Below are 25,106 nucleotides of genomic sequence, written 5' to 3' on the forward strand. Positions count from 1 at the left end.
TTCGGTCGAGAATATTCTCTTTTTATTTTTTTCATCTTCTATGAATAAAATGATGGTGAAAATAAGGATGAATAAAAATCCACGTAAAAAATTGACGTGTGAAACTGCGAAGCGAAATAATTGAATCATCCAGTTCGCACCGTGTCCGCTAGATCAAATTCTACGGCTGCTTGATCCTGGATAAAAAAGACCACTACAGTAGCGCTAGACGTCGGATCCAGCTATTAAAATAATTCGCTTGAAACCCGCGTCTGAGTTCTTCGAACTTCGCTGAGCATGAAAGCTATTGAATTTTGAACAGGCATCGCGGCGGCGAAAAAGGCCGGCGAATCTCCGAAGACGGGGGTTCGCGGATGCGTCTAACCCGTATTGTTGTCCTCGACATGCGGGATAAGTTCGATATACAATATCAGTAAGTTACGCCCGATTGCGACGCGAGCATTCGAGGATCCGGTGGTCTGAGCTTTAAAGGTAAAAAAGCAGCGATGCCACACGGTTGAAGTGAAGCGTCGTTGCAGGGTAGCTTAGGTGGTAACTTGGCGCGATATAAATCCTCGTGGAAAAGCGGGAATATAAATTCAGCGAGGATAAAATCAGAAGGAAAAATTTCTGGCTAAAGTTCGCCATCCCACCGCTGACACCAATTCCTTTGCTACGTTGACTTGAATTTTTCGCACCAGAGTGCCACTAGTCTTGTTCTTTTCGTTATTTTTATTTTTTTTTCGTCTCTTTTATCGTTTTACGTGGACGTCGGTGGCACTCCGTTCCCGTATATGCTTGCTCCACGTCTGCATAGCATATTCGGGCGATAATAATGGTCGTAAATCAAGGCGCCTGCTGGTCGTAAAATAAGAAGAGTTTGAGCCGAGGTGCGATCGCGGGAAACGGTCATCGAACGATACTGTAGTTCGGGAATGAGGAATCCCCGATGGAAAGGCCCGAGGAAAAGTGGCAGCCGGGGTTCGTGATCGAACGATTCATCCCTTTTCACGGTTCCCGGCTTGCCGGGGGATTCTTTTCGAGCGAATGACGTGGTTATAGCGATAACCACTCACTGCCACACCCCCCCGCTGCCACTCGTGGTAGACATTCATGGCATACGATATTCGAGGGGATTCCAGGAAAAGAGCTGGTGGAAATAAAATAAGGAATCCGAGGACCGAAGACTGGGCTCAGCTGCATATCTCCGTACTTCGTCGATGTCTAGGTTTATATCGAATTTTATTACTATCTTCTTTCCTTATTCTTCATCAAGAATACGTCCGCCGTAGAAAAGAATTTTCCCTAGCTCTTGACACGTGCGAGTTGTATGGGCGGGTATTTTATTCGTTCGTATAGTTTGCTGTGCGGATAGAGAGAGAGAGAGAGAGAGAGAGAGAAAGAGAAAAGCGTTTATTGAAAAATGTCTCGGAGCAATATGTCCCCTAAGGACAACACAAATGCACTGACCATGTACAGCTCTCGGTGAAAGAAGAAAAATAAATAAAATAAAATAAAATCAAAATAGAATAAAATGAAATAAAAATAAAATAAAATAAAGTAAAATAAAATAAAATAAAAATAAAAATAGAAAATAAACATATAACAATATATAAAAAATATTTAAATTAAATCTGCGCTTATTAAATAGAATACGCTAATCAGAGGAACCTTACCAAAACTAGTCAGCTAAAAGCTAATCCTACAAAGCATATATTATATATATATGTATGAGTTATGCATTAAGTATCAACAGATTAAATTAAATTAGGCAAACGTGGTATCAGTTAGCAATTAAACAGTTTTGCTGGCCAAATATTCCCTAAGTTTTAGCCTAAAGACATTTACGGGAGAGAGAGAAAGAGAGAGTGAGAGAGAGAGAGAGAGAGAGAGAGAGAGAGAGAGAGAGAGAGAGAGAGAGAGAGAGAGAGGATGACGAGGCACTAGCTAATATTGAAAGAGATTAAAGTAAGCAGTCCTCGGAGACAAGGATTCCGATTCTGGAACGTTTTCCGGTTTTCTTCTTTTTTCTCCTCAATTCTCTTCTCCCGATACCATTTTGCTCCTTTTTTTAATTTCGAAGAACCGAGGAGGAGCAGCCTGAGATATGCAAAACGTGACTCGATTCGGCAATAACTACTTCGTTCCGTGGCACCGAGCCAAAGCTCCGCGGCGTTATATTGCGATGTCCTAAACTGCATTTAAATGAAAGTTGTAAAATTTGAATAAAACTGCAGACTGCAGGCAACGGGACAACTTCGAACTGAAACGCCGGCGGATAACGAAGGGGGGGGGGCTTAGTTCTACGAGCCATGTTCAAAAAATACTAAGAAAGAACGGAAAGAGTAGTGAAAAGAAGAGAAAACTAAATAATGACAGCTCACCTTGTCAAGGAACTAAGAAAAGGAACCGTTGGGTAGGTGCTCCCTACTTTGCGAAGGTTGATATTACGCGACCTCCACTCTGACGGACCTTTTCCCCAAATTGCCAATCTTCCAACTTCGCAGATTCTACATGCTAAACTCATTTCTCGCCACGAGTAAGGAATTAACCTCGTCTCTGAGTGCGCGGACTACGACGTCAGAAACGCTGAAGATTAATCCCTCCGGAAACGTGAAAAGAACTGTGTGTGTGTGGAAAGTACCAACCTCTATATCTGCAGCCCGATAAATTTACTCCGAAAAAATGCGTGCCCGTGTCGTAGCGGACACTGTCTTTGAAGAAAAGTGAATAAAATTCCAGGGCCATTTTGGTCTTCCCTCGTCTCTTCTTCTTCCTTCCCTCCTCGGTTTTATCTTCGTTTTTTTTTCTTCTTCTTACTCGGGCACCAGTCTCCGCATCACGCAAACAATTTACACGTCAGGATTCTGGATGTCGTCCATCCATCAGGACGGAACCCCGTAATTGAGGTTTTCCTCTTTCCTGCAGGCATCTACGGATGTATGTAACTACGTGCCGCGGGGATGCAGAGTAAAAAAAAGATGCATTCAATACCGGAAATCGATGTTATATCGCTTCGGTTCGGATCACGCTCGCCCCTCAGAAATACCGCTAAAATATGTTAAGCATTGTCAGGGGCGCTGAGAGGATCCGCCGGCGGGGTTAGTCCCGAGGATATCCTTCACCCCCAGACCCTTTATTCCGCGAGGCTCGTACACGCTGCACCTTCGGACGATTTTGCACCCGCTGACGCTAGACGACATATTATTTTACGCTGGGACGGACATTTCCGGGGATTATATGAGACTGCAGGGATATATCACGGATATACGTATATATACACCTCGACGGTGGTCCGAGTCCTTCTGCAGGGTTTTCGAGTAGGTATGAGGAAACGGCCAGGGGAGGATTATGCCGGACAAGTGGTCTGCTGCTAACTCACTCTTTAGGCCTCACTCACTCCTCCCGAGGGGTCCACCAGGCCTACAGGACGATTCAACAGTCTCCCTTTCTATTACGCTGCATTGCTTGTTCATTTGCATCAATGCAAACCGTGAACAATACACGATACATGTTTAGAGGAAAGTCAGGTCAAGGAATCTTGATTTTCTTTTTTACTGATCTAGATTTTGTGGTTATTACTCCTTTAAGGAAACAGCTATTTTGTTGTGTACGTTAGTCGATTCAAATGTAAGATGTATTCTATAAATATTTAACAAACTTTCGAGGACCGGGAAAACAGTTTTTATACCAGAAATTGTTTACAAGAGGTTCATTTATTCAGGTAAGAGAATTCGAACACCGACATTTTCGAAACTGTCATTTTCTACATACTTGGACCCAGAGAAATGTTTGGCAGGCGGTTTTAGCAGAAGTTTTTCCTTTAACCGGAGTGGTTGTTAGACTCGAAGGGTTAAATAGGGTGGCTGCTCAAATCGGATTAGAAAATCCCTGACTTTACCCTGTCTCTCCGACCGTAATCAGGTTTGTTCCCTGAGCATTTGATTCGACACATCGTGCCTGCAATATTTTTTCTACATTTTTGAAAAAGGACAAAATCCTTTGAGATTCTCCTGTTTTTTCAGACAGTTCATCTGCATCCAGTTAAAGCGCCGCTGTTGAAGTAGGTAGAAAATCTAGAGATCGATTTAAGGTCTACCAATGAATCTCACCGATATAATAAGACGAAATAAAGAAGACGAGTGTTGATGATGAAACGCCTTGTAGTCGGCTTTCAATTTGTGCCATAAGCGCGAAGCACCGTCCTTTTCACCCCGAAACTAAACCAAAGCGATTTCGGACTTCGCGTATCCTCGTACATCCTGATAATCCGTTATTACCATAGCAGAGTTGGTGCCCCGGATCGTTGGGGTTACGCGCTGGTCATTCGCCGAGGGTGCAAAGTAAGGGGGGGGGGGGGGGGGGGCGAAGAAACGTTGGTTGCAGGAAGCGGACTCTAAAGAGCCGTGCAGACCGCGTCGCCACTCTCTCATATATCCGCGTTTTGCGTGGCTGAACAAAGAATCGCCTCCCTTCTCTTCCCATCATCCCTCGAGCCGCAGCCTCTCGGTCAAGCCCACTTTGCTCGATTTGTTCCCCTTTGCTACATCTCGTTTCACTCCGATTGACATCAGCAGTGTTGCAGGTCTCGGTTGGCTGGGTGTGCAATCAAAGCGGGCGAGGACGCGTGCATCGGTGAGTATAAAAGAAAGAAAGAAAATAATTAAATAAGCGACGCTTCTGTTCTCTCTACTGGGAGCACTAATTGCTGTACAACTAACCGTGACAAAGAATACTTGTCGTCGCGTGAAGTCCGATATGTGTATACGGAATTAAGGACATTCTTAAATCGCGCGTTTTACTTGAATGGAAACGAACCGGCGATACGAGGACGTGCGTGGATTACATGCCTGAGCAGTCCATAAATTAGGGTGAAAAAACACATCCTCGATGTGTGTTGATTCATTTCCCTCTGCATTGCAGTATGCTCAAACGCTGAAATTATATCTCATTATATACGGTTTCGAGACGTTTTTGACACCACGGTTGAGATGTACTGGCGCCCCCTTAACACGGTTGTAAAATCCTCCAAGCTCCCTTTCCGTACGGGATGATAATTTAATGGCGAGTAAGTGAGTTCATCTTGCGATCTGTTTTCTTCATTCCTTTTTCTTATACTATTTCCACGCGGACGACAATTTCCACGACGATATATTTCGGCCCGCGTGCAGTTATGTTGGTTAATATACGGTCCCCGCAGTCCCGGCTGGGACGATGGAAATAAACACATTGAGACCATAGGTTATATCTAAATGCTGCACATGCAGGCCGATTGTACGTACAGGCATCCTTGTCCATCCACCACAGTCGTCGGCGATGCACACGTGCGAGCTGCTCCGATCGCACCAACAAAACTCCGGTTTGTTTTTCCCGTTCTCCCCCGTCGCTCAGACCGCATGCTGCTACTGCTGGTGCTGTGCATGCATGCATGCATCCACTGGACAGTGAAGGATTTATCGCACTCTTCGTTTTTCCAAAGAAGCCGTTCGTTTTTACGCGGCTACTCAACGCGCGCAAAGAATGCGCCACTGTTGCACCGAAACTTAAACGCGTACCGTGCCATATGTAGGATTGCAGGGTAGATCCAACATTTGCGTTCACCTTCGTAAGACTCATCGTCCACAGTATTCGATAATTTAAACTTGGATCTCTTCGACAGCACGATTCGCAACCAAAATACAGAATTTCTCAATACTTGGTACACTATACCAATTGTACCACATGTAGGATCACAGGGTAGATGCACCATTTGCGGTCACCTTCGTAAAACTCATCGTCAGCAGTAATCGGTAATTTAAACTTGGATCACTTCGACAACACGATTCGTGACCAAAGTACAGAATTTCTCAATACTTGCTACACTGTATCAATTGTACCATATGTAGGATTACAGGGTAGATCCATCATTTGTGCTGACCTTCATTAGACTCATCGTCAGCAGAATTCGGTAATTTAATCTTGGATCTCTTCGACAACACAATTCGTGAACAAATTACAGAACTTCTCAGTACATGGTACACTATATTCTTTCGAAGTTAGTGGTAAGTTGAAAGCACCTCTATCTGAAGCATTTGTGGCCATAATCTTAGTTCGTACGTAATGGTACCAAGGTGATTAGAAGCGGTACATCTATAGATGTATTGTATAATCCGCAAGGCAGTTGATTGCTTCGCCGTCCTCGAGAGAAGAATCTATTCACTTTTCTTACCCACCCCTCAACTGCACCAGGAGCATGGTGGCTTTGACGAGGAGCAGAAGCTCGGGATCAAAATTAGAATTACACTTCGAGGTCTTCTCACGGAAGTCCTTCGAAGAACCAGCTTCGTGCTTTCCTCAAGAGGTTCAGCAGGAGCAGAAGAACCGGGGATTAGAGGCATTAGGGGCGAGTCTAAGGAATAATTCGGGGCCGGACGGAGGGTGTAAAGTTAATCCAAGGCCGCAGGGTCTTCTGCCCCCAATAATCCTTGGCGAACGTTAATGTCCTCGATCAAGGAGGTCGTCCTTCGGCTGAAACGTGCGTGTAACCGAAACCCTTCGCAAGACGTTGGAGACCTTTTTGCAGGACGCGGAGCGTCAAGGATCAGGGGCTTGGTACTTGCATGGGACTTTAAGGCGAGGAGTGGCTGAGCGCTACTGGAGTCCTGCCAACCGGTCGATAAATTAATTCGTTCCCGTAGGCTGCGGCAGCCTTGCGAGTTTTAACATCCGGTAGGGAAGGTTAAGACATAGAAGCAGTACGCTCATCTCCCACAGATTCATGGATCCTCGTTCTCCGTCGTCACCCACACAGCTCGAATATCACTCTGCGCTGCTTTTGTTTCGCCAAACTACATTCAAACCCTTCTGCCTTCCACGGTCCTCTTACGACTGGCTTTTTTCAATTGGACGAAATTTCTACGCTTAATTGCATCGCTGGAACCCTTCGCCGTTAGGTGGTAAATCGTTTTGCCGCTGGGTTTCATTTGGTTAGCGTGACCGTTTTTTCAGAACGTCTGAGTTTCGGACTTGAACTTTTTAAACTGTCATTCGGCAAAATTGGATGAGCTTAAGATTCTTTGTCGTCTGCAAAAATAAAATACTCGTGCTATAGGCAGTAGGTTGTGATCAGTTTAGAATCCTGAGAATAAATGAGACCGGTCTGAATCAAAAGTTAGGAAGAGAAACATAACCATTAAAAAGATCTTCATCAATTTTATTCATGCCATTGCAATGACAGTGAAGAAGATTGGAACGACATTCTTGCTATCTAATAAAAATGAATTCTAACGAACACAAAGTGACGTTTGAAGTGATCAAACTTTGGTCATTTCGATCCATGATCCGTCTATCACGTAGTAGTGATGATGTTTTATTCTCATTCACTGTCATTGGTGCAAATAACACATCGCTGGAGATTTTTTGACCGCATAATTTCTCCATTCATCCTTTAAACACAAGCCATTACAATGATTTTTATAAATTTTGGTATAGCTATGACTGCTCGAAAAATTAGTGTGACATGTGTAAAAATCATCATCACCTACGGACGATTCTGAATGTGTCGTAAAAATCTCTGTCGTATAATAAATTTTAACGGAAATCCTGCCTCTGCTAGGGCGGATACAGTTTTCCCCAAGTTCTCTTAACGCATACATTGAGAAAAGTATCTTGAATAGAGTAAACCGTTATACGTATGTATATAATAGCAACGATCCGCGCGGTTTGAGTCTTGTTCGCTTCTTCACACTGTTGAAAACGATATGTGGTATGTATGCGTCCGTCCGGGCCGCAACTATTCAACGAGACGGACAGATTAGTGGTCGCGTGTTTCAACTGGGAATCCGTCCGTCCGTTTCCCGTCGTCCCGTCGTCCCGACGCGCCCTGGCAACCGCAACAAACTTTTTACCGAGGCACCACGTGCGGGGCATCCATGCCCACACATGTACATAGATACATACATATAGATATATACCTAATACATACCGACAAGAGATTTACGAATCCTCCGAGAAGGAAACGGTCGACCGAGCGTGTTTTCAGTACCTACATAGCTAGGTGGCGCAAAACAGATGCGGAACGAAAAGCGTTTTTGGATAGGTTCCATGCCTTCCTTCAACACTCGCACGATCAGTAGCGCCGTCTGCAGGACGTCCAGACCATTGCAATTATCACTTTGCAACGCAGTGCCTGGTGGAAAGACATCAAACTAACCTTGAAATCAGGCTGACAGCTGATCGTTGGTCGTGTTTTTCTCTCGCCTGTGGTTCGTTGAACGATTGTATATAATAGGTTAAGTTTCATTAATTTATGTAACAATGGTAATTGAATGGTGTAAAATCACGATTTGCGTCAAAAAGATGAAATTGAAAACTTAGGATATGTGCCGACAAAATAGCGCCGAAAACTAAGCTATGATGTAACGAGGACGTTTCGCAGCAATCAAAGCGACAGGAATAAGGAGTCGCAGTCTGATTCCGAGATGAATGCAGGTATTGCTCAGCGAAGTATATTCTCTTACGGAAGGAGAGAAACAGAGTGAAAAAAAAAAGAACAATCAAGTAAGAAAAACAGTTCGATGCTTTGCCGAATGAGCAAGGGATTTGGAAAGGTGCGGGAAACGCGATGACATGGATGCAGTGTAACAAGGAGACTGGCGACGGAAAGGGGCTGTGGGGGGGGGGGGGGGGGAGAAGATGACAATGCGGAAAGGATATGAAATGCGCGCGATGTCTATCTGTGTTACGTGTGTAAGTCTATGGTTATGTGCCTCCGATACGTCACTTGGATTTTTCAATCAATTCCTGCGGCGCCGCGTGTCGTTTGTCATTTCGATGTAAGGTGGCGGAACTTTAAAGATGCATGAGAGAATTTTCACCGAAGCCTCTCGTCGTAGGTACGCCGCGAAAATCCGCTCGCGGGTATTCAGAATGGCGTGGCTTTCCGTCACCCGTGTACAAAGCAATCTTGCGGTATTAATAGCAGCCTGCACAGTTCGAGATGAGAGTGGCAGGACTGCGTGGAAATATCGGGAGTACCGTCAGCGTGCAAGCGTATAATGTTCGGCTAAGGCCAAGTGCGTAATAACCGACGTTAATGAGCCGCGCCTAACGATGATTGTGACTAACGCCGCGTAATATCGAACCTTGAGAAGTCCGGACCTTTTTGCGCGTTTTTTTTTTTTTTTTGACACTACCTTTTTCCACCGATTCCACCAACCGTACTTCAGATCTGAAACGAAAATACGAAATCTGCACGAAGGTGTAGAATAAAAACAAGAACAAAGGGTCGAGGTCTCAAGGTTCTGCGAAATTAAATCATTAGGGGTGTTTCTTCGATGGTTTATAAGTGTGATTATTATAGGATGAAAATAAAGACTTTTTTTCTCGTGTTACGCAAATTTCGTAAGGTTTTGAAAAATTCATGGTTCATGTTCGCTGTTCAAAGACAAAAAACCACATTTTTTATCATTAGTTTATCGACCCGTGTCCATTGACCGCGAAATTAATTGCGTAAAGTGTGGTTTTTGATGTTTCAACAGGGAAAGTCAACCGTGAACTTTTGAAAACCTCCGGAATTTATTATATAGCTCGAAAAAAAAAAACTAATAGATACTTGTATCGTGTAGTGATCAGTTTCTTCAACATGTTGCTTCCTTTATCCTGCATTTAACCCCTTTCGGGCTCTCATATGTACACGTTTTTAAGGAATGTTTTACTAATAATGCGGCCTATCTTAAACAGACAGAGAAATTTTCAACCGTTCCTGCACAGCAAGTAAAGTCTTAACTGCTTCAAAAAACTTCGAATGGGACATAACTCCACATTAAAATCACCACATTAAGGTGAAGTAAAAAGTAACTCAGCCATCGTCTGCAGCCCATTGAATGTGCAGTTTCACTAGGTGAACCACCTTCCAAGAATTCATATAACTTCCGTTACCGCGTATTGGCAAAACCTTCGTTATTTTAAGAAAAAAAAAAATAAAAAATAACAAATTTCCAGATGTGTCTCAGAGTCCGACCGTACGTTGGTTGTAACGAACGAAAGACGAGAACACTTCTCTACCAATTACACGGCTCGTTCTGCAATTACCCCCAGCGGGAAATTCAATCAGCGTTGAATTTTCACGCCTGATGTAATTGCGCCGTCCTCCTCCTAGACTCGTCAATGTTGGCTAATGATCACTGCATTGGATTCAACCGGGCGGAATGACCTCTATTAACCCAATTAAATCCGGTTCAAGAAGGTCCATATTGTTCTCCTCGATTCTTTCAAGAGGGTGCTCATGGCCTGGTCATGGGAGTGATTGAAAAACCGGGCAAGAGGGACAAAGAATTCATTCTCAGCGCTAATTAGCCCAAAGCGTGATTAATTTGAGGTAAAAAAGACCAAAATAAAAATAAATTAAATTGAAAAATTCCTATTTTCAAAACGATTTCACCTGCGGAGACTTACATGACACGTGTGAACATCATACGCGTTTGCCTGAGAGACGTGCGCCCTTTGACACGAAGTCGTTATGGGGGATATATTATACAGTATTACGGTTACCTTTCCACCTTTAAGGGTTTCCCGCGAATTGCTGATGCGCGGGTGTATAAAGGTAAGCCGACGAATTTATTAAGCCGGAAGCGAAAAGGGAAAAGAGGTTCGAGTCCCTCGGTGGTGACGACACTCGGCGTTGGTGGTCGCGACTCTTGCCGGGGTTTCGGGGGGAGTTTGAGGGAAGAAAATTTCTCACTAATAGGGTTGTTAGCGGCACTTCGCATAAATATTCTTATTTACCAAGCGGGCGTTAGCTCTCTCTCTCTCTCTCTCTCTCTCTCTCTCTCTCTCTCTCTCTCTCTCTCTCTCTCTCTCTCTCTCTCTATCTCTCTCTCTTACTCCTCCGTCTTCTTCTTCTACTTCTTCTTCTCTCGCGTTAACGCATAGAGAGAGAGATAGAGAGCGATCGAATTAATTACAGAGTCGTAATTAGATGAGTATCAAAGTAATTACACATACCTATATACACACCATATATGTATATATATGGAGAATTTCACGTGTACCCAACCAACGTCTGACCTTCATCATTTTTGATTTAGTTCAAAACTTTTTTTGTCTTTGTTCCCATTTGGAAACAGTACCGTGAATTTTTTCAGATTTTCGTTCAAATAATTAATTATTTATAAATATTAAGAGTGATTTTGAAAAGAATCAGGTTTAAAATTCTCAAAAACTGTTTTTTTTTCCAAGCATTGCAAGAGCACGCCCATAATGGGCCATTTTGACTAATTTTGTCTTACTATTTTTAATTTCATTGATCAAGTATGGATCAAAACATGGTTTAAACGGTCTGATAATTTCCAGCTTAGAAATGTTCTTTCCAAGTGAAAAACCGAACTTTGGAGAATTTTTGGGAATTTTCAGATCGTTTAAAAAATGTTTTAGTTGATCAAAAAAATTAAAGGGTGCAAAAATAAAAACAGAAACAAAATAAGCCCATTGTGGGCCTAGTCTTGAAATGTTTGTGTAAGAAAATACTGTTTTTGAGAATTTCAAAAAACGGTCCTTTTCAAAATCATTCTCAATATTTATAAACAATTAACCGGCGAAGTAAAAGATCTGAAAAAATTCAGGGTACTGTTTTACAGTTGGGACATTTACAAAAAAAAAAAATGTTGAACAAAATTTAAAATGTTCAGGGTCAAACGTTGGTTGATTTCGCATGGAATTCCCCATATATGTATATTATACATTATACACCCGCCACAAAATCTTCACCAAATTTTCCCATACCCATTGCACGCATAGTGAAACGAGAGATCACGTGATGTGTTCAAGAAATATTGATAATTTTCTGGCAATGAGATAAGAAAAAAAAAAGATTTCATCATATGCATACAATTTTTGAAGCAACGTAAGAAATATAGGATCGAATACGGTACATTTGTTTCGCGTTAAGGCAAATCATTAGCGGCGTCGGAGAGGGTCGTGGGCTTGTTCACGTTGAGGGACTCCCACGGTTGGAAGGAAGGACCCTACTTTACTGTGTGGGGACGGAAAAATTACCCCCACCATACCTCGACTCTACATATTCACACACACACACACATATATATATGAATATATATATATAGATGCCACCGGTGTAATCCGAGCGAAAAGATTAACCACGGGGTTTAGCGTGTGTATGTATATGTTTACATATGTATGTATAACGTGAGTATTCACGCAAAATGCGACCACTGCGACCAACGTATCAACACTGAAAGGAATTATGCAAAAGCGCCGAGTTAGTTATCAAACGAGGGCAGGATTTAATCCCGTGAAATTGTACTCCGGTGTGTCGTGGATCACACAGTATTCTTTTTTACCTTCAGAAATAAGAGGCACAAACATAACGCGGAAGAGGTTCGAGGTGAGATATCACGAGTTGTAGAATCTGGTAAGAAAACCGAAGTAACCGAGGAAGTAACGGTTACAAGGGTTACAAGTCAAGTTCATAGTAAACAAAAACTGAAAAAAAACAGATATTTTGACGTCGGAATCAAATATGTAAAATCAATATCTATTAATTGGAGATCTATGATCGACATGAATATACGCGGTTCTCATCTTTCATAAATTGAATTTGTAACTTTGGATGAATATTTATTTTTCTCCATCGACACTTTTTTTAACGCAACTGTCAGCGGTTCAATTATCTATCTATGATTAATTTTCAACCCGTGGCTTTCTTCGATGCGAGTCTCTATGGCAATGTGAGGGGTTCTTTTTTCTTCTTCATGCTGCAGTGTGTATCTGAATCAGCATTCATTGCCTGATCTTTCCTACACCGACGACGCGACGCTCATTGATGAAATCTTATTTGATCAAGGCTGTACGAATGCATGGGGTTGAAATCGCGAAAGAAGCTTCAGCGCTTTTTATCACAGCACAGGCAGATGAAACATTGAAAGGAAAATCCTTCGATTCAACCGGGATAACGGGAGTCGAAACAAGATGAATTTCGTGCGTTTCCAACCAGCGGCCGAAACGCAGCAGGACTTAAAGAGGATGCTATAGTCACTATTTACCGACCGAGTAAAATTCTGCTTATTCTGATCTACTGCTCACGCTTGCGCCTCATTCACACAAAACAAAACGAAAAAAAAAAACACTAAATTGCGCCATTCTGCATGCAATCTCTAGTACATTAACAATCAAATTAAATATTCGTTTTATGCAATAATATTCTTATAATTGAATTACCACTTATAGTATGGGAATATTTTTACTCTCGTTACTGTTGCACGAAATAAAAGAGTTGTTAGAAATTTTTACTCAACATTGGTTTCATGAGCGACATTTTACTCGGTCGGTAAAGATGGATTATAGAATCCTCTGGACTGAAGTGAAAGATGGAAGATGGTTCGAAATATATGTAAAAAAAAAATAAAAATAGAAAGAAAGGAATGTGCAGGAACGCTGGATTCGCGAATCAGCCGCAACGGCCGTTTTCGCCGGATTTATCTGGCTAATAACGTTCCGCACCCGGACAATAATAGGATATAATCCACTTCTCGGGGAAACCAGTAGCTCCGGTCTTTCTTTGACGTTGGGAATAAGGAATCGAACCGTCGGCTAGACCGGCGGCGCACGTAAGACGGACACGCACCTCCTCCTCCGCCCCGGCCGCAAGTAATCCCTTCTGATTGACTTAAGGATTTCCCCTAAGGAGAGCTCCCGAGGGACCCTCTAGCAACTGCTCTCGCCCTGCTTTTCCCGGTTAGTTCTCCTGCCGTCTGTCCTCTCCTCTCGACTCCGTTTTATCCCTCGAAAAAGAAGAAGAAGAAGAAGAAGAAGAAGATGAAGAATAAGAAGAAGGAGAAGAAGAATCAGAAGGGAGTAAGAGAGCGGAGGCAGGATTCGGCGCCGGGGTACCAGGACGAAAGAAAGGCGATGACGTTTTAATGAACAGCCTTCGAGAACAGCGCGTTGCGTCGGAGACGAAGTAAGGAGGGTTGATGTCGTTGACGTCGTCGACGTCGAAGCACCTACCGTACGGTATAAGTGTACATTTTCCTTTTAATAGACTTTTTGTCTGCCGGTATAACCGGTGCAGGAATGATTGTTTCCGTACCTTGTTACCACCGGGAGTTAAAACCATGACCGTTTTGTGTCCGAGGCATTTGTATAATGTGCATGGAAAAACGGGGAGGGGAAAATGGCGTATAGAAAGTTGTTGGCCCCTCCGCCTCCGGGGCTTGCAGACCCTCCTGTCCGACGCCTGTTCTGCGACGCCTAGATTAGACCTGACTCACTTTTCTCCCGCCCCTGCCACCTAACGCCTCGCAAAATGCAGGAACAATTACTTCACCCTGCGGTCACAAAACTCTCTCGTCGTACCTTGATTATACGTGTGTCAATTTCACACGTTCTCCTTCCATTTTTTTTTTCTTCTTTCTCTCTGTCATTTTTCTATTCTGGTTATTTGCAAACTTGTACTTTGGTATGTCAAGTCGTTGGTTTTGGTCAAAGCCGAGGAAAAAATTTTACAAATTTTCAACTCAGTATACATGATAGACTGTTTGAAATTAATCTTTTTTTTTTTTTAATAAGGGGGATGTAACACTTGAAACAAAAATTTTTTTCAATTTTATTTCAAATCTAAGAGGTGCCACACAGCTTTTGTGACTTCCTTCCGTTTGAAAAACATTTAAAAAGTCATGTTTCTTCCGGTTTTTTCGCGGAATTTTTCAGCCTCTTAGACTTGGGCAAAAAATCAGCAAAAATTGGCATTTAGACATTACCCAAGCAAAAAGGAAAGAAGAAAAAGAAAGACTTATCGTCTAATATACAATAACAGTTCTCTTTATATCCCGTTCGTGTAATAGGAAAGATAAATAGTACCTTTTTCTCATGGTTTAGCCATATCATCCGTAGGTGTATTGGAAAATGAAAAGGTCTCTTTATTTTCGTAACGACGATCAATGAGATGAGGTAGAAAAAAAAAAAAAAGAAAACGTTCCCATAACTTTGATCCAATCAGTGTTGGGCTGTATTGTCAAAAGGATGAAAAGGCGAGCTAAACAAACGAAAAAAAAAAAAAAAAAAACTGAGGAGGAAAAATGTATGAAAACGATATAAGGTCTCAGTTGATCTCCTATTCAGATTTCGAGGGTTACCATGCGGAGTAAGGGAAAGAGGCCATCGTCTCTTACTTCATGGAGTTTTCGCGGTGAGGGCAGAAGCCTGAAAATTGTTCAGATAATGTACAGCACAATACCTGGCTTGACGTCTTTCCTGGTCTCGCTTTTCTTATTTTCATATTTCGAGCTGCCGTTTTCTTATTTCTTTTCTTTTCTTATCATACATATATACGTGTATGATAAATATATATATATAAAATACATATAATATATATATATATATATGTGTGTGTATATATATATATATATATATATATATATATATATATATATATATATATATATATATATATATGTATTTTTTTTCCTTTATTTCTTTCTTTCTTTTTCGTTCGTGCGTGCGAAAAGTACTCAACGAACCTGCAACAGAGAAAGGGAAACAATCGTTAGCGCGCTTGGAAGATATTTCTCTGTCTCTTTCTCTCTCTCTCTCTCTCTCTCTTTCCCCCTCTTCTTTCACAATTGAGATGGACAAGAGAAGAGTGCTTGAAAAAATGTAATATTATATAATAATACAAGAGAGAGAGAGAGAGTGAGCGGCAGAAGGGGGGAAAAATATTTCAAATTAAACAAAAAATATGTGAATCATAAACTCGTGGATAATGTAATAAATTTCAGGCCACTTGGACACGCGCCACAATAATATGGCTTTGTGTGCGAGGATCCGAGGTTTTTGGCCTCGTTTTTCTTCCTCCTCGAGACGAGAAACAACGAAAACGTCTTCCACGAGTGCAACACAATCGGAGAGACGGATCCCTTAGTCCTTATTAATTAACGACCCTTATCCATACCGGTGGAAATATAAGTATCGATAGGAAAAGTTTGCGATATTTTTTTTATATCGAGAAGAATTACGGAATTTGGTTTGCAGAAAAGTAATAGTTTTATTTTATTTTTTTTCAATTAATTTTATCAAGAGGTTATTGGATGTTGGGGATTTTGAAATGATTGTTTTCGTAAGGTAAGTAGAACTCGTTGAAAAATACAAAAATGTATCACCACAATTCGAGTCGATTTAAGAATATTGTAATTCTAGTAAATTATTCGTTTGATTTCACTCTAGGATGTCTCGTTTTATTCAAAAGACTATTTTTACAAGGTGACTTAAACACTAATTTCAAGGGGTATTCATTGAGAAAACGTGACGTCATGATTATATGTATAATATTTCGTGATTACTTAAATTTTATAAAGTCATTACTTGAGAGATTGCTTGATTACTTAAGATTACAAAGAGATTTATGTAATCATAAATGATTTCTCATGATTACCAATGATTACTAATGCATAATTTTGTTTTAATATTACCGATTTCAGTGTGATTTCGAATATTACGAAATCGTTTCGAACGTACTTCTGTGTTATATCTTAGAAAATGATCAATACTGTCATTTGTTGATCACAATTAATATCGTTGCATTATTGTAAAATCGATCATTCAGCAATACTCAAACGATTTCAAAAAAAAAAAAAAAAAGACTTTCGGTGAACTTGGATATTTTTTATACGTAAGCTTTCGTTTGCAATCCCAGTATTACATACTCTTGTATTTTCAATAACTCATCTCGTAATCGAATGAATAAAATGTATTGATTTTCATCCAACCAAAGTCTTCTCCTCCTTGTCTCTCGACTCCTAATTTTTTGTCCCCGTTTGAACGCAAGGATGAAAAAAAAATTTCTGTCACGTCATCGCATCGTCTCAGAACGATGCCTCTCGTCATCTCGAAACCGATCGAGATTGACGCACCGTGCATATTTTCCCGCATGCTGCGGTGATATTGACGGGGGATCCTTTTACGAGAACGTCTCTCCTCCTCTCCTTATATTCTTCCCTTTTCTCATCCTTACACAGCGCCGTATTCTCGAGAAGCTTTGGCTCGTTCAGCCCGACCTCAACGCACATCCATCGCAGCTTTATTCTATTCTCTAAACCATGCAGTCGACCGGCTAATCATATTTTTACGAGGGACCCCTCAACCCCTCCTCGAGTAGCGTGGATGTAATGGCTGTCCATTTCCACTCTCCGATTTACGAAAGAAAAAAACCCCTCCTCGACTTTTATGCCATCCCCCGCACTATCGACGAAAGATATCGTCTTCGGAGTGGTTCCCGTGTTTACCATCTTAATTGTTTCTTCGTCTTCTCGAGGCTCTCCTAGCATCCCTTATATTCCCGATTCATCCGTCCATTGTACCGCAATGCTCGATGATACTTCAGAGTGTTTTAAAAAATTGTGTAACAGGTACGTACGGATTATGGGTAGGCGAACTGACCGGAAGAGGAGAATGCGGATGGGCTGCTGCAGGGGGATGATCAAACGTTATACCCGGAGTTTCGATCCTCCGAGATAAAGTAAAACTCCACTTAAACTTCTCCGGTTCATTGAACGAATTGTTCTTTTGAGGCCCCCAGCTGCAGGCTTATAGGTGTCCCTTGTACATCCCCGTTCCTACATCCCTAAAATGCAAAAGGCCGCTGCGCAGGCACATCGACTTTGATCTATACTTGATCGAATCAGTCGGCGGGTGAAGACGGGACTACGAAGCTTTTTCCTCTCCTCGCGTATGCCGAACAGTTACGGAGGCTTTTCGCGGACGGAAAATGAGGAGTGAATAGAAGTTGCTAAAAGGTATTAGGAACCACGTTTCAAAACTCGAATGGAAAGGTTTACGGAGTTCCGGTATTGGCTTCGTGCGTGGAGACTGGAGTAAAGGAGTCCGATCTCTATTGGGGCGAATACGAAAAATTCGTTCTCGAAAATTTGTCGTTTAGTAGTTTTAGAATTTCATTCAAAGCAACGCTGTCATTGTAAAGTTGTGAGGTGAAGTTGGTCAGAATTGACTATATATGTTAGGGTGGTCCTTGAAAAATTTATTTTTGAATTTCAACCGGCTCACCCCCCGAATTAGCTCTACATAAATCAAAAATAATTCCTTATTTTGTTCCGTTTTTTATCTCGACTCAAACCCGTGCCCCAAAGAAGGTGGATTTTTCCATTTAACACTCTCAGGGGCACGTTAAATCTATTGAATGGATTTCGATAAAATTTGAAAATTCAAAATGGCGGATCTAATATGGTGGACCGAAATCCAAAAAGTCATACGAATTTGGTGAAACTCGTTACTGAAGGGTTTTTGAGGTGGCTGATTACGAATCTGCACTTAATATTACAATATACAAAATGGCGGATCCAATGTTGGGACCAAAATCCCAAAAGTCACTTGATGTTGCCATATTGGATCCACCATTTTGAATTTTGTAATTTCAAGTTCAGATTCCCAATCAGCAGTCTCGAAAACCTCCGGGCACTGAGTTTCATCAAAATCGAATGACTTTTTGGATTATGGTCCGCCATATTGAATCTGACATGTTGAATTTTCAGATTTCGAGTCAACATTCGTAATCAGCGGTCCAAGACGCTCCCCTATATTAAATTTCATCGAAATCCGGTCACCGTTATATTATGGTAGAAAATTAAATTGATCCCATATCACTTGGCAAACATATCAAAAATATAATGCTTTTTAATTGTGTATCTTGATTAAAAAAATAAGTAGAAGTTGCGGATCAACGTAACCTCAAAAACTTATTTTTGGCGAATAATAATAAGAAATATATCGGTCTCTGTTTAGTCTCCCCACCATTCGTTGGATCTTTGCGACATTAGCGCCGTTCAATCTCAGCCAGCTCGAGCCTTACTGTACAGATTGTTGATACCGGATGAAAGGTACGAAGAATTGGACTCCCTTACTTTAATCTTCATGATTCTTATTGTCGCCACAGGTAGCGCTGTCAAAGGTGTGACCTTTTCTGTTACGCCAACGGGCGGCGCTGACAAGCGTGAAGTTAGTAACGTTAACGTTACGAAACATCAGGGGAAAAATCATTATTGTGAAATATCTGAATGACTTTCAAGGACTTTACTTTTCAAAATATTTCATGATGTTTTGTTTATCATGGTTCCCTAAATTTCAGACATTTCTCTAACTACGAAATAATGATTATTCCAGAACATGCATCGTTACTGTAACTTTAAGTTAATTGCATTCTCGTAGAGAATTACATTATGTATCCATATACATGGACAGCGTGCGTGCATAAGTGTTGCTCGAAGCGAATTCGGAGTCGATTTCTTGGAGAAATTCGAGATGTGACTGACGGTTTAACGCCCATGTTACGAGCGATTTTATTGCCGTTTAACGTCCTCGCTTACTCACCCCCTTCATCTTTTATTTACACTTCAACCTTCGTCGTTGTCCTCGCGTATTTCCGAGTGCCACGTATAGCGCACGGTTGTGTAGTGAAAAAGTCGTAGAGCGTTGTAACAGTGGGTGAACTTCTTTTTTGAATCCTCAATTTTAAAACTCCACGGTACCAGGACGTAGGAGTAAATTTTAAACAACCACCCTAACGGTATATTTCACCCCGAGTTCTAATTTCGTAGACGTTTAAGACCGGTTCCATCGAGTTAGGACTTCGTCACTTCGTCACTTTGGTGAACGCGACAACGAGAGAGAAGGAGAGAAATGCCAAAGCGAGAGCGAGAGAGAGGGAGAGGGAGAGAGGGAGAGAGAGCTGGTTGAAGGGAACTCGCGCACACGTACGATTTAATTTAATTTCCGTTAGGTGTTCCGAACTCGCTTCGCACAGATCGCTCCCTTTTAACCCTTACCCTTACCCTCCCTCCCTCTCACTCTTTCTCTCTCTCTCCCTGTCCTTCTCTCCCTCCCTCCTTCTCTCTTCACCGCAGCGATCTGACAGGGTGAACAAAGTGCTTTCTTTCGGACATCATTAGCGAGCGGCTAGGAACATTCGGGAAGGAAGGACGAATGGCACAAAAGGGAGACGCGCGTTGTTCCCCGCAGATTCGGTTTCGGTCCCTGCAGAGAGAATTTGGGGTTAGCCGGGTCAACAAAGGAGGGTATATTAGGTATTAGGGGATTCTGCTTTTCCGCTTCTCCTACGCCAATTACATTTCTCCTGTATAAGCTTGTCTAACGCCGCAATGAGATGGTCAACTTCCCGATCAATCGGCCACGATATCTTCGCTCGTATAATTGAACGGGGCATTAGACTTAGCTCTGCGAAAAAACAAGCGCCGGCCACTCTCGGTTCCCCCTTTTCGTTACTTAGATAAAAACAGAAAAAAAAAGCAAAAAGAAAAAAGACATCACCGTCAACCGACATCCGGAAGTAAACACCCATTCAATGGGATTATTCCCAAAGCCGAAATGAATCTCGTCCTAACCTATAATATAGTTGGCTAGATGAGATTAAAAGCTTGCTTCGAAAACTTTGCGAGTTTATTCTCTGTATTTCAGTCCATGTTTTAGTTTGCTTCGACGATTTATGGAGGAAATATAACAGATTCGGTCAGTTGATATCGAGATTATTATTTTTGCTTACAAGAATGTTGACAGATGAAAATACCCGAGTTTTTCTCATTCGGCCAAGTTTCGAGCCACGTGCTGATCGTTCTCTGCGTTTCATTAATATTTATTTCATTTGTGACACGTAAAAAATTTTCTAGCTATCGCAACATCAAATCTCTTTGTCAAGATAGTTAAATTTTTAAAATTGAAGAAGGCAATAATCGAAATTCATTTATTGTTTCACAAACATCGTATTTTCACCGTGGTTACCAAAAAACATAACTTTAGTGGCCATAATAAAAAAGAACAGCGATACATTTTACCAGATTTTCCGGTTTATACACATCTTAGATACTGTTCATTTTTTACTCAGAATTACAAAATTTTTTGGTTATGTTCGAAAAAAAAATGCGATAGTTTGTAGTACACTTAAAAGGTTACTCGCCCGTTTGGCCCAGATAAAATCTCATAGGAGTTCATATTGCAATGAATAATATTTGATAATGAATAATAGGCTTGTACATTTTTTCACGTTATGCGTCTCATTGCGAATTGAAGCCAGCTAGCGTTGGCCATAGAAGGTTGGGTATTTATAGAGGACGTCTCGGACACATATGTGTCTAACTTGTTCATCGGACCTTGGCCTAACTATTTTTCATTTATCATTCAAGAGTGTATAATTATAACGAGAATTGAAAATTTCTCTTGGTGTCGAATCGAGTAGCAAAAAACGAGAGTAAAGAAAAAAAAAAGAGAAAATACAGTTTTTCGGTGAGCCGCAAGCGTCGCAACGGGGGTTAAACGGCACGGTTAAGTTTTTCTTTGGGGCGTTTCGTTGTGAAAACAGAAGGAGAATAAGGAGAAGTCCAAGGTCTAGCGCCCCAAATAGTTCGTAAGGAATTGAACGTGGATTTCATTACCGTAGAAGAGAGTTTTTCTCAGCTTCGTCGACTGTTTGTATACGGCTAAAAAAAGACCGCCGCCTCGAAACCCCGCAGGCTTGACGTTGAAATCGGCACGACAAGGGGGAGAGATTTTGTCACCGAAATTCCAAGCCTCAAAATTCGGGGATAGACCAGCACCGCCGGGATAATTAGCGGCTTCCAAGTGCCCTCGGCGACGTTTTTGAAGGGTGGATCGATTTCAACTCGAAGGCGGAAGACGTATCGTCGCCGAAATGGCCGCCGCTTCCGGTTCGAGTACCCAAACTGCTTTTTGAATACTATATTGCGTTCAAATTCCGGCTATGTTTGTTAGTTTTTTTTTTGGTGCCGAACCATGGCTTGAACGCTTGTTTTCGCAATGAAAAATAGTGGATTGCGATACTGGTGCGCAAAATAGGTAATTGTCGCACGAGTCAATTTTGTCGAGACACCTGTACGTATGGATTCTGTCAAACAGTACTCCACAATTATTTTGGAAAATTCTGTGAAGAAAGTATACTATGGGTATATCTTTTTTCACTTAAATATACTCAATTGGGAAAGAGTCAAACGAAATGAGTTAGTTTTAACTGGTTGACTGGTGATGGGTCATATATCTAAATTTTTTAATAAGTCAGATATTTCTCGATAGAGTTAGGCGAAAATTGGTACACTACCGTCTTGTGAGTCACTGAATCCGATTTTGAAAGCAGAATTGAAAAAATCAATATGAAGGAATCAAAATGGCGGCTTCAAATACCGGTAATTATGACTACCTCAACACCCTTGTGCCCAAAATTCAAGAAGTGGAGTAAGTCTTTTGAAATTTGTTACTCGGGGGTTTTTGGGCTCGCTGATGATAAATCCGTTATCAGAATTGAGTAACTGCAAAATAGAGGATCCAAAATGGCGACGGTAATACTTGAATTTTTTGTGAGATTAGGCAGTTGATTTGAAATACATCACTCGGGGGTTTTTTGATTCATAAACTTCGAACCCAAAATTGAAGAATAATCGAAAAGTAAAACAACATTAGAATAACAAAAACTCAACTATAGTCTAAATAAATCTGGATACCAAAATCCATAACTAAAACTAAAACTAGCCAACTAACAGGCCTTTTCACAAATACCAACCTGATGCCAATATAAAATAAGAAGTGAAGTAAATTTCTAACTATTCTCTTGATATGCTGGAGATCGTTTTTCAACCTTAGGGGGTGGCGAATTCAAAAATAATTTTTGAAATAATATCAGAGACCCACAAAAATCTCGGGTACCAATGTTGGTGTAATTTGGTCGTTTGTATGTGGCTACCAGTTTTGGCACAAAAACTGTAAAAAACTCGTATCAGTCAACCGGTTAAGCTAAAACAAACTAGTTTTTATGCCGCGGGAGAATTTTCAATTCGGTAAAAAGTAATGCTTTGATTTTGTCCAGGAGTAAAAAAAAAAAAAAAAATCTGCTCCAATTCGAACCTGGCTTTTGGATACTTGAACTCTTTTCAACTTCTTTTCGAGTAGATTCGAGCCCGACTGATACGGTTAATCGATAGTTTCTGGTCAATCAAAGCTCGAAGGACCGTCTAGCCTCGGACCAAAGGGGATGAGATCTTCTTTGATCCAGGGGCTGGACTCTCCGAGGAATCGAAAGTCTCCTAAACACGGGATAAGAAACTCGAACGGACAATTAGCTTTCTTGAGAAAGGAGTCCAGTCTTGAAAACTCGCGGACTTAGCATCGAGTTTCGCATTTCTTATTCTCTGTATACGAATCGTCAACGTCGCCTTATTCAAGCTCTCGTTGCTCTCCAGCGAAAGGATACCGGAGAAACTTTTCCTGCTATGCAACAAACTCCGGTCATCAAAACTTTCAATTTTCAGTAGAATTCTCCGCGCAGAATTGTTGCATCAAGAGGCGGAAATTGTTATCTCTGCATTCGCGAAGCGGCTCGCGACAAACTGCAGCTCAACCCTTTTCCACGTCCTTCACAGTTGCCTTATACTCCTTCAATCCGGACGGCGGAGAAGGTATTTCAATTTCCGAACTGGACCCGAGTGCCGACGACGACGTGCAGCTGCGGGGATAAAAAACGAGGCGTTCAATATCGGAACTGTTTGCCAAGGCTGTTAATTTCAACATTTCTTTTTATCTTACTTTTCGTCATTACAGAGTTAAATCTCCTCGAATTCCGCACGACTGGATAAATCGTCGGATGTCGATCTGCAGTTTCAATGAATCTCAAATTTACTCACGATGACAAAAAAATTTGCGCGCTGTTTTTTTTCTTTCTTTCAAAATCAATCAAATAATCGTACCAGCATAACTGAATCATTAGAGGACGAAATTCGAATCGAAAAATATAAAATGGCTAGCTATCCTTAGTTTTTTTTAACCATTTTTGGCTCCAAAAACTTTTTGTTTCGAAACGGACTCTTCGGAGTCTTTTTCGACTAATTTGGACACTGGGATTTTAAGAAGCTGAGCCAAAATGCTGTAGAATTAATAGCTGAGAAAATACGACAAAATTCTGCCGTTTTTTGGATGAAACTTTTGAATCGTGGATGGCAGTGAGTTGCTACTATTGAAGAAACAGCATAAAAATCTTTCGGATTGTGGTAGCAAAGTTTTCCGTGCAAAGAACATACATTACATTTTTTAGTTTCGTGTGCAGAATGTAATTCGAATGAGTTATCTTTGGTTACATCGACGGCAATTTTGTTTTTGAAAACTATAAATAAATATTTTGTCGCGCACTTGGCAAAGCAGAATTCAGAGAAAGAAAATAAAACTAAAAGACACGATATCTGTACTAACATATCAAATCCTTTGTCTGTTCGTCGGTTTGTTGCCGATAAACTCGAGAATCAGCGGACTGATTTAGAGAAAACTTATACCAAATCGTTACCCAGATCTTCCCGAGTAACACGAGCTCAATAAATTATGCAAAATGGGTCCAGCTAGTACATGATAAAACTGAAGTATGGACGGAAAAGATTTCGTGATTTGGCGTGTGTCGTCGTTTTGATAAAGGAAAATAGTTGAGTGAAGGGGAAACTCGGTAGGGTGGAAAAATCTACAAATTCAATAAAAACGGGAAATAAAATAAAAGAAAAGTAGAGAGGGGAGTGGGGTGGGAATTGGGAAAAAAGCAGCGTAACGGAAAAAGGAAATAAATAAGGGAGTAAAAATAGAAGAAAGTCGGGCGAAGCCAAGAGGGTAAATACACCAAGAAAGAAGTAGTGCGGCGCCTCGAGCCTTCAACCCCGGAACGAGGGGTGAAATTGCTAGACTGACGTTCCCTCGACGTCGCACCTTGCTAATCTCTTCGTTTGCTGCTTTTTCGTCAGCTTCCATCTTTCCTCTCGGCGTCGCCGGTTTTCCTCACACCTTGCGGAAATTCCACCCTTCGATATATTGCTATTTAAAAAAGAACTCAAGGTTTGACAAAATCCATTTACCTCTAACCCGGAGGAAAATACCGAATAAGTAGTTAGTCTTAATCGCGGTACGTACACTTGGGGACAATGAATCTGAGACGTCTAAATTTTTCCACTAGACAGTTATGTTGGCAACACAGAGAAATCTACAGTGCCATAGTCGACCGAGCGCGAAACAAACTCAATCTCATTAAATATAACATAACCCATGACCACCGAATGTGAAAAATTGGCAGT

The 25,106-nt window shown here is 41.3% G+C and overlaps 1 protein-coding gene across 4 annotated transcripts in view; it reads right to left on the reverse strand.

Annotated features, from left to right (window-relative positions):
* The window catches only part of LOC124304462 (E3 ubiquitin-protein ligase PDZRN3-B), a 137,199-nt gene that overhangs the window by 19,823 nt on the left and 92,270 nt on the right, over window positions 1-25,106 (reverse strand). The window contains exon 1 of one of the 4 annotated variants that reach the window (XM_046762727.1): window positions 15,212-15,286. The exons of 2 other annotated variants lie outside the window; for them this stretch is intronic. In XM_046762727.1, the coding sequence (XP_046618683.1) occupies window positions 15,212-15,253 (42 nt within the window). In that variant the 5' untranslated portion in view covers window positions 15,254-15,286. Of the gene's footprint in view, window positions 1-2,627; window positions 2,855-15,211; window positions 15,287-25,106 lie in introns of those variants that run through there. One more of the 4 variants, XM_046762730.1, reaches the window with a different exon arrangement.

This window comes from Neodiprion virginianus, chromosome 5, assembly GCF_021901495.1.
Source record: "Neodiprion virginianus isolate iyNeoVirg1 chromosome 5, iyNeoVirg1.1, whole genome shotgun sequence".
NCBI lineage: Eukaryota > Metazoa > Arthropoda > Insecta > Hymenoptera > Diprionidae > Neodiprion > Neodiprion virginianus.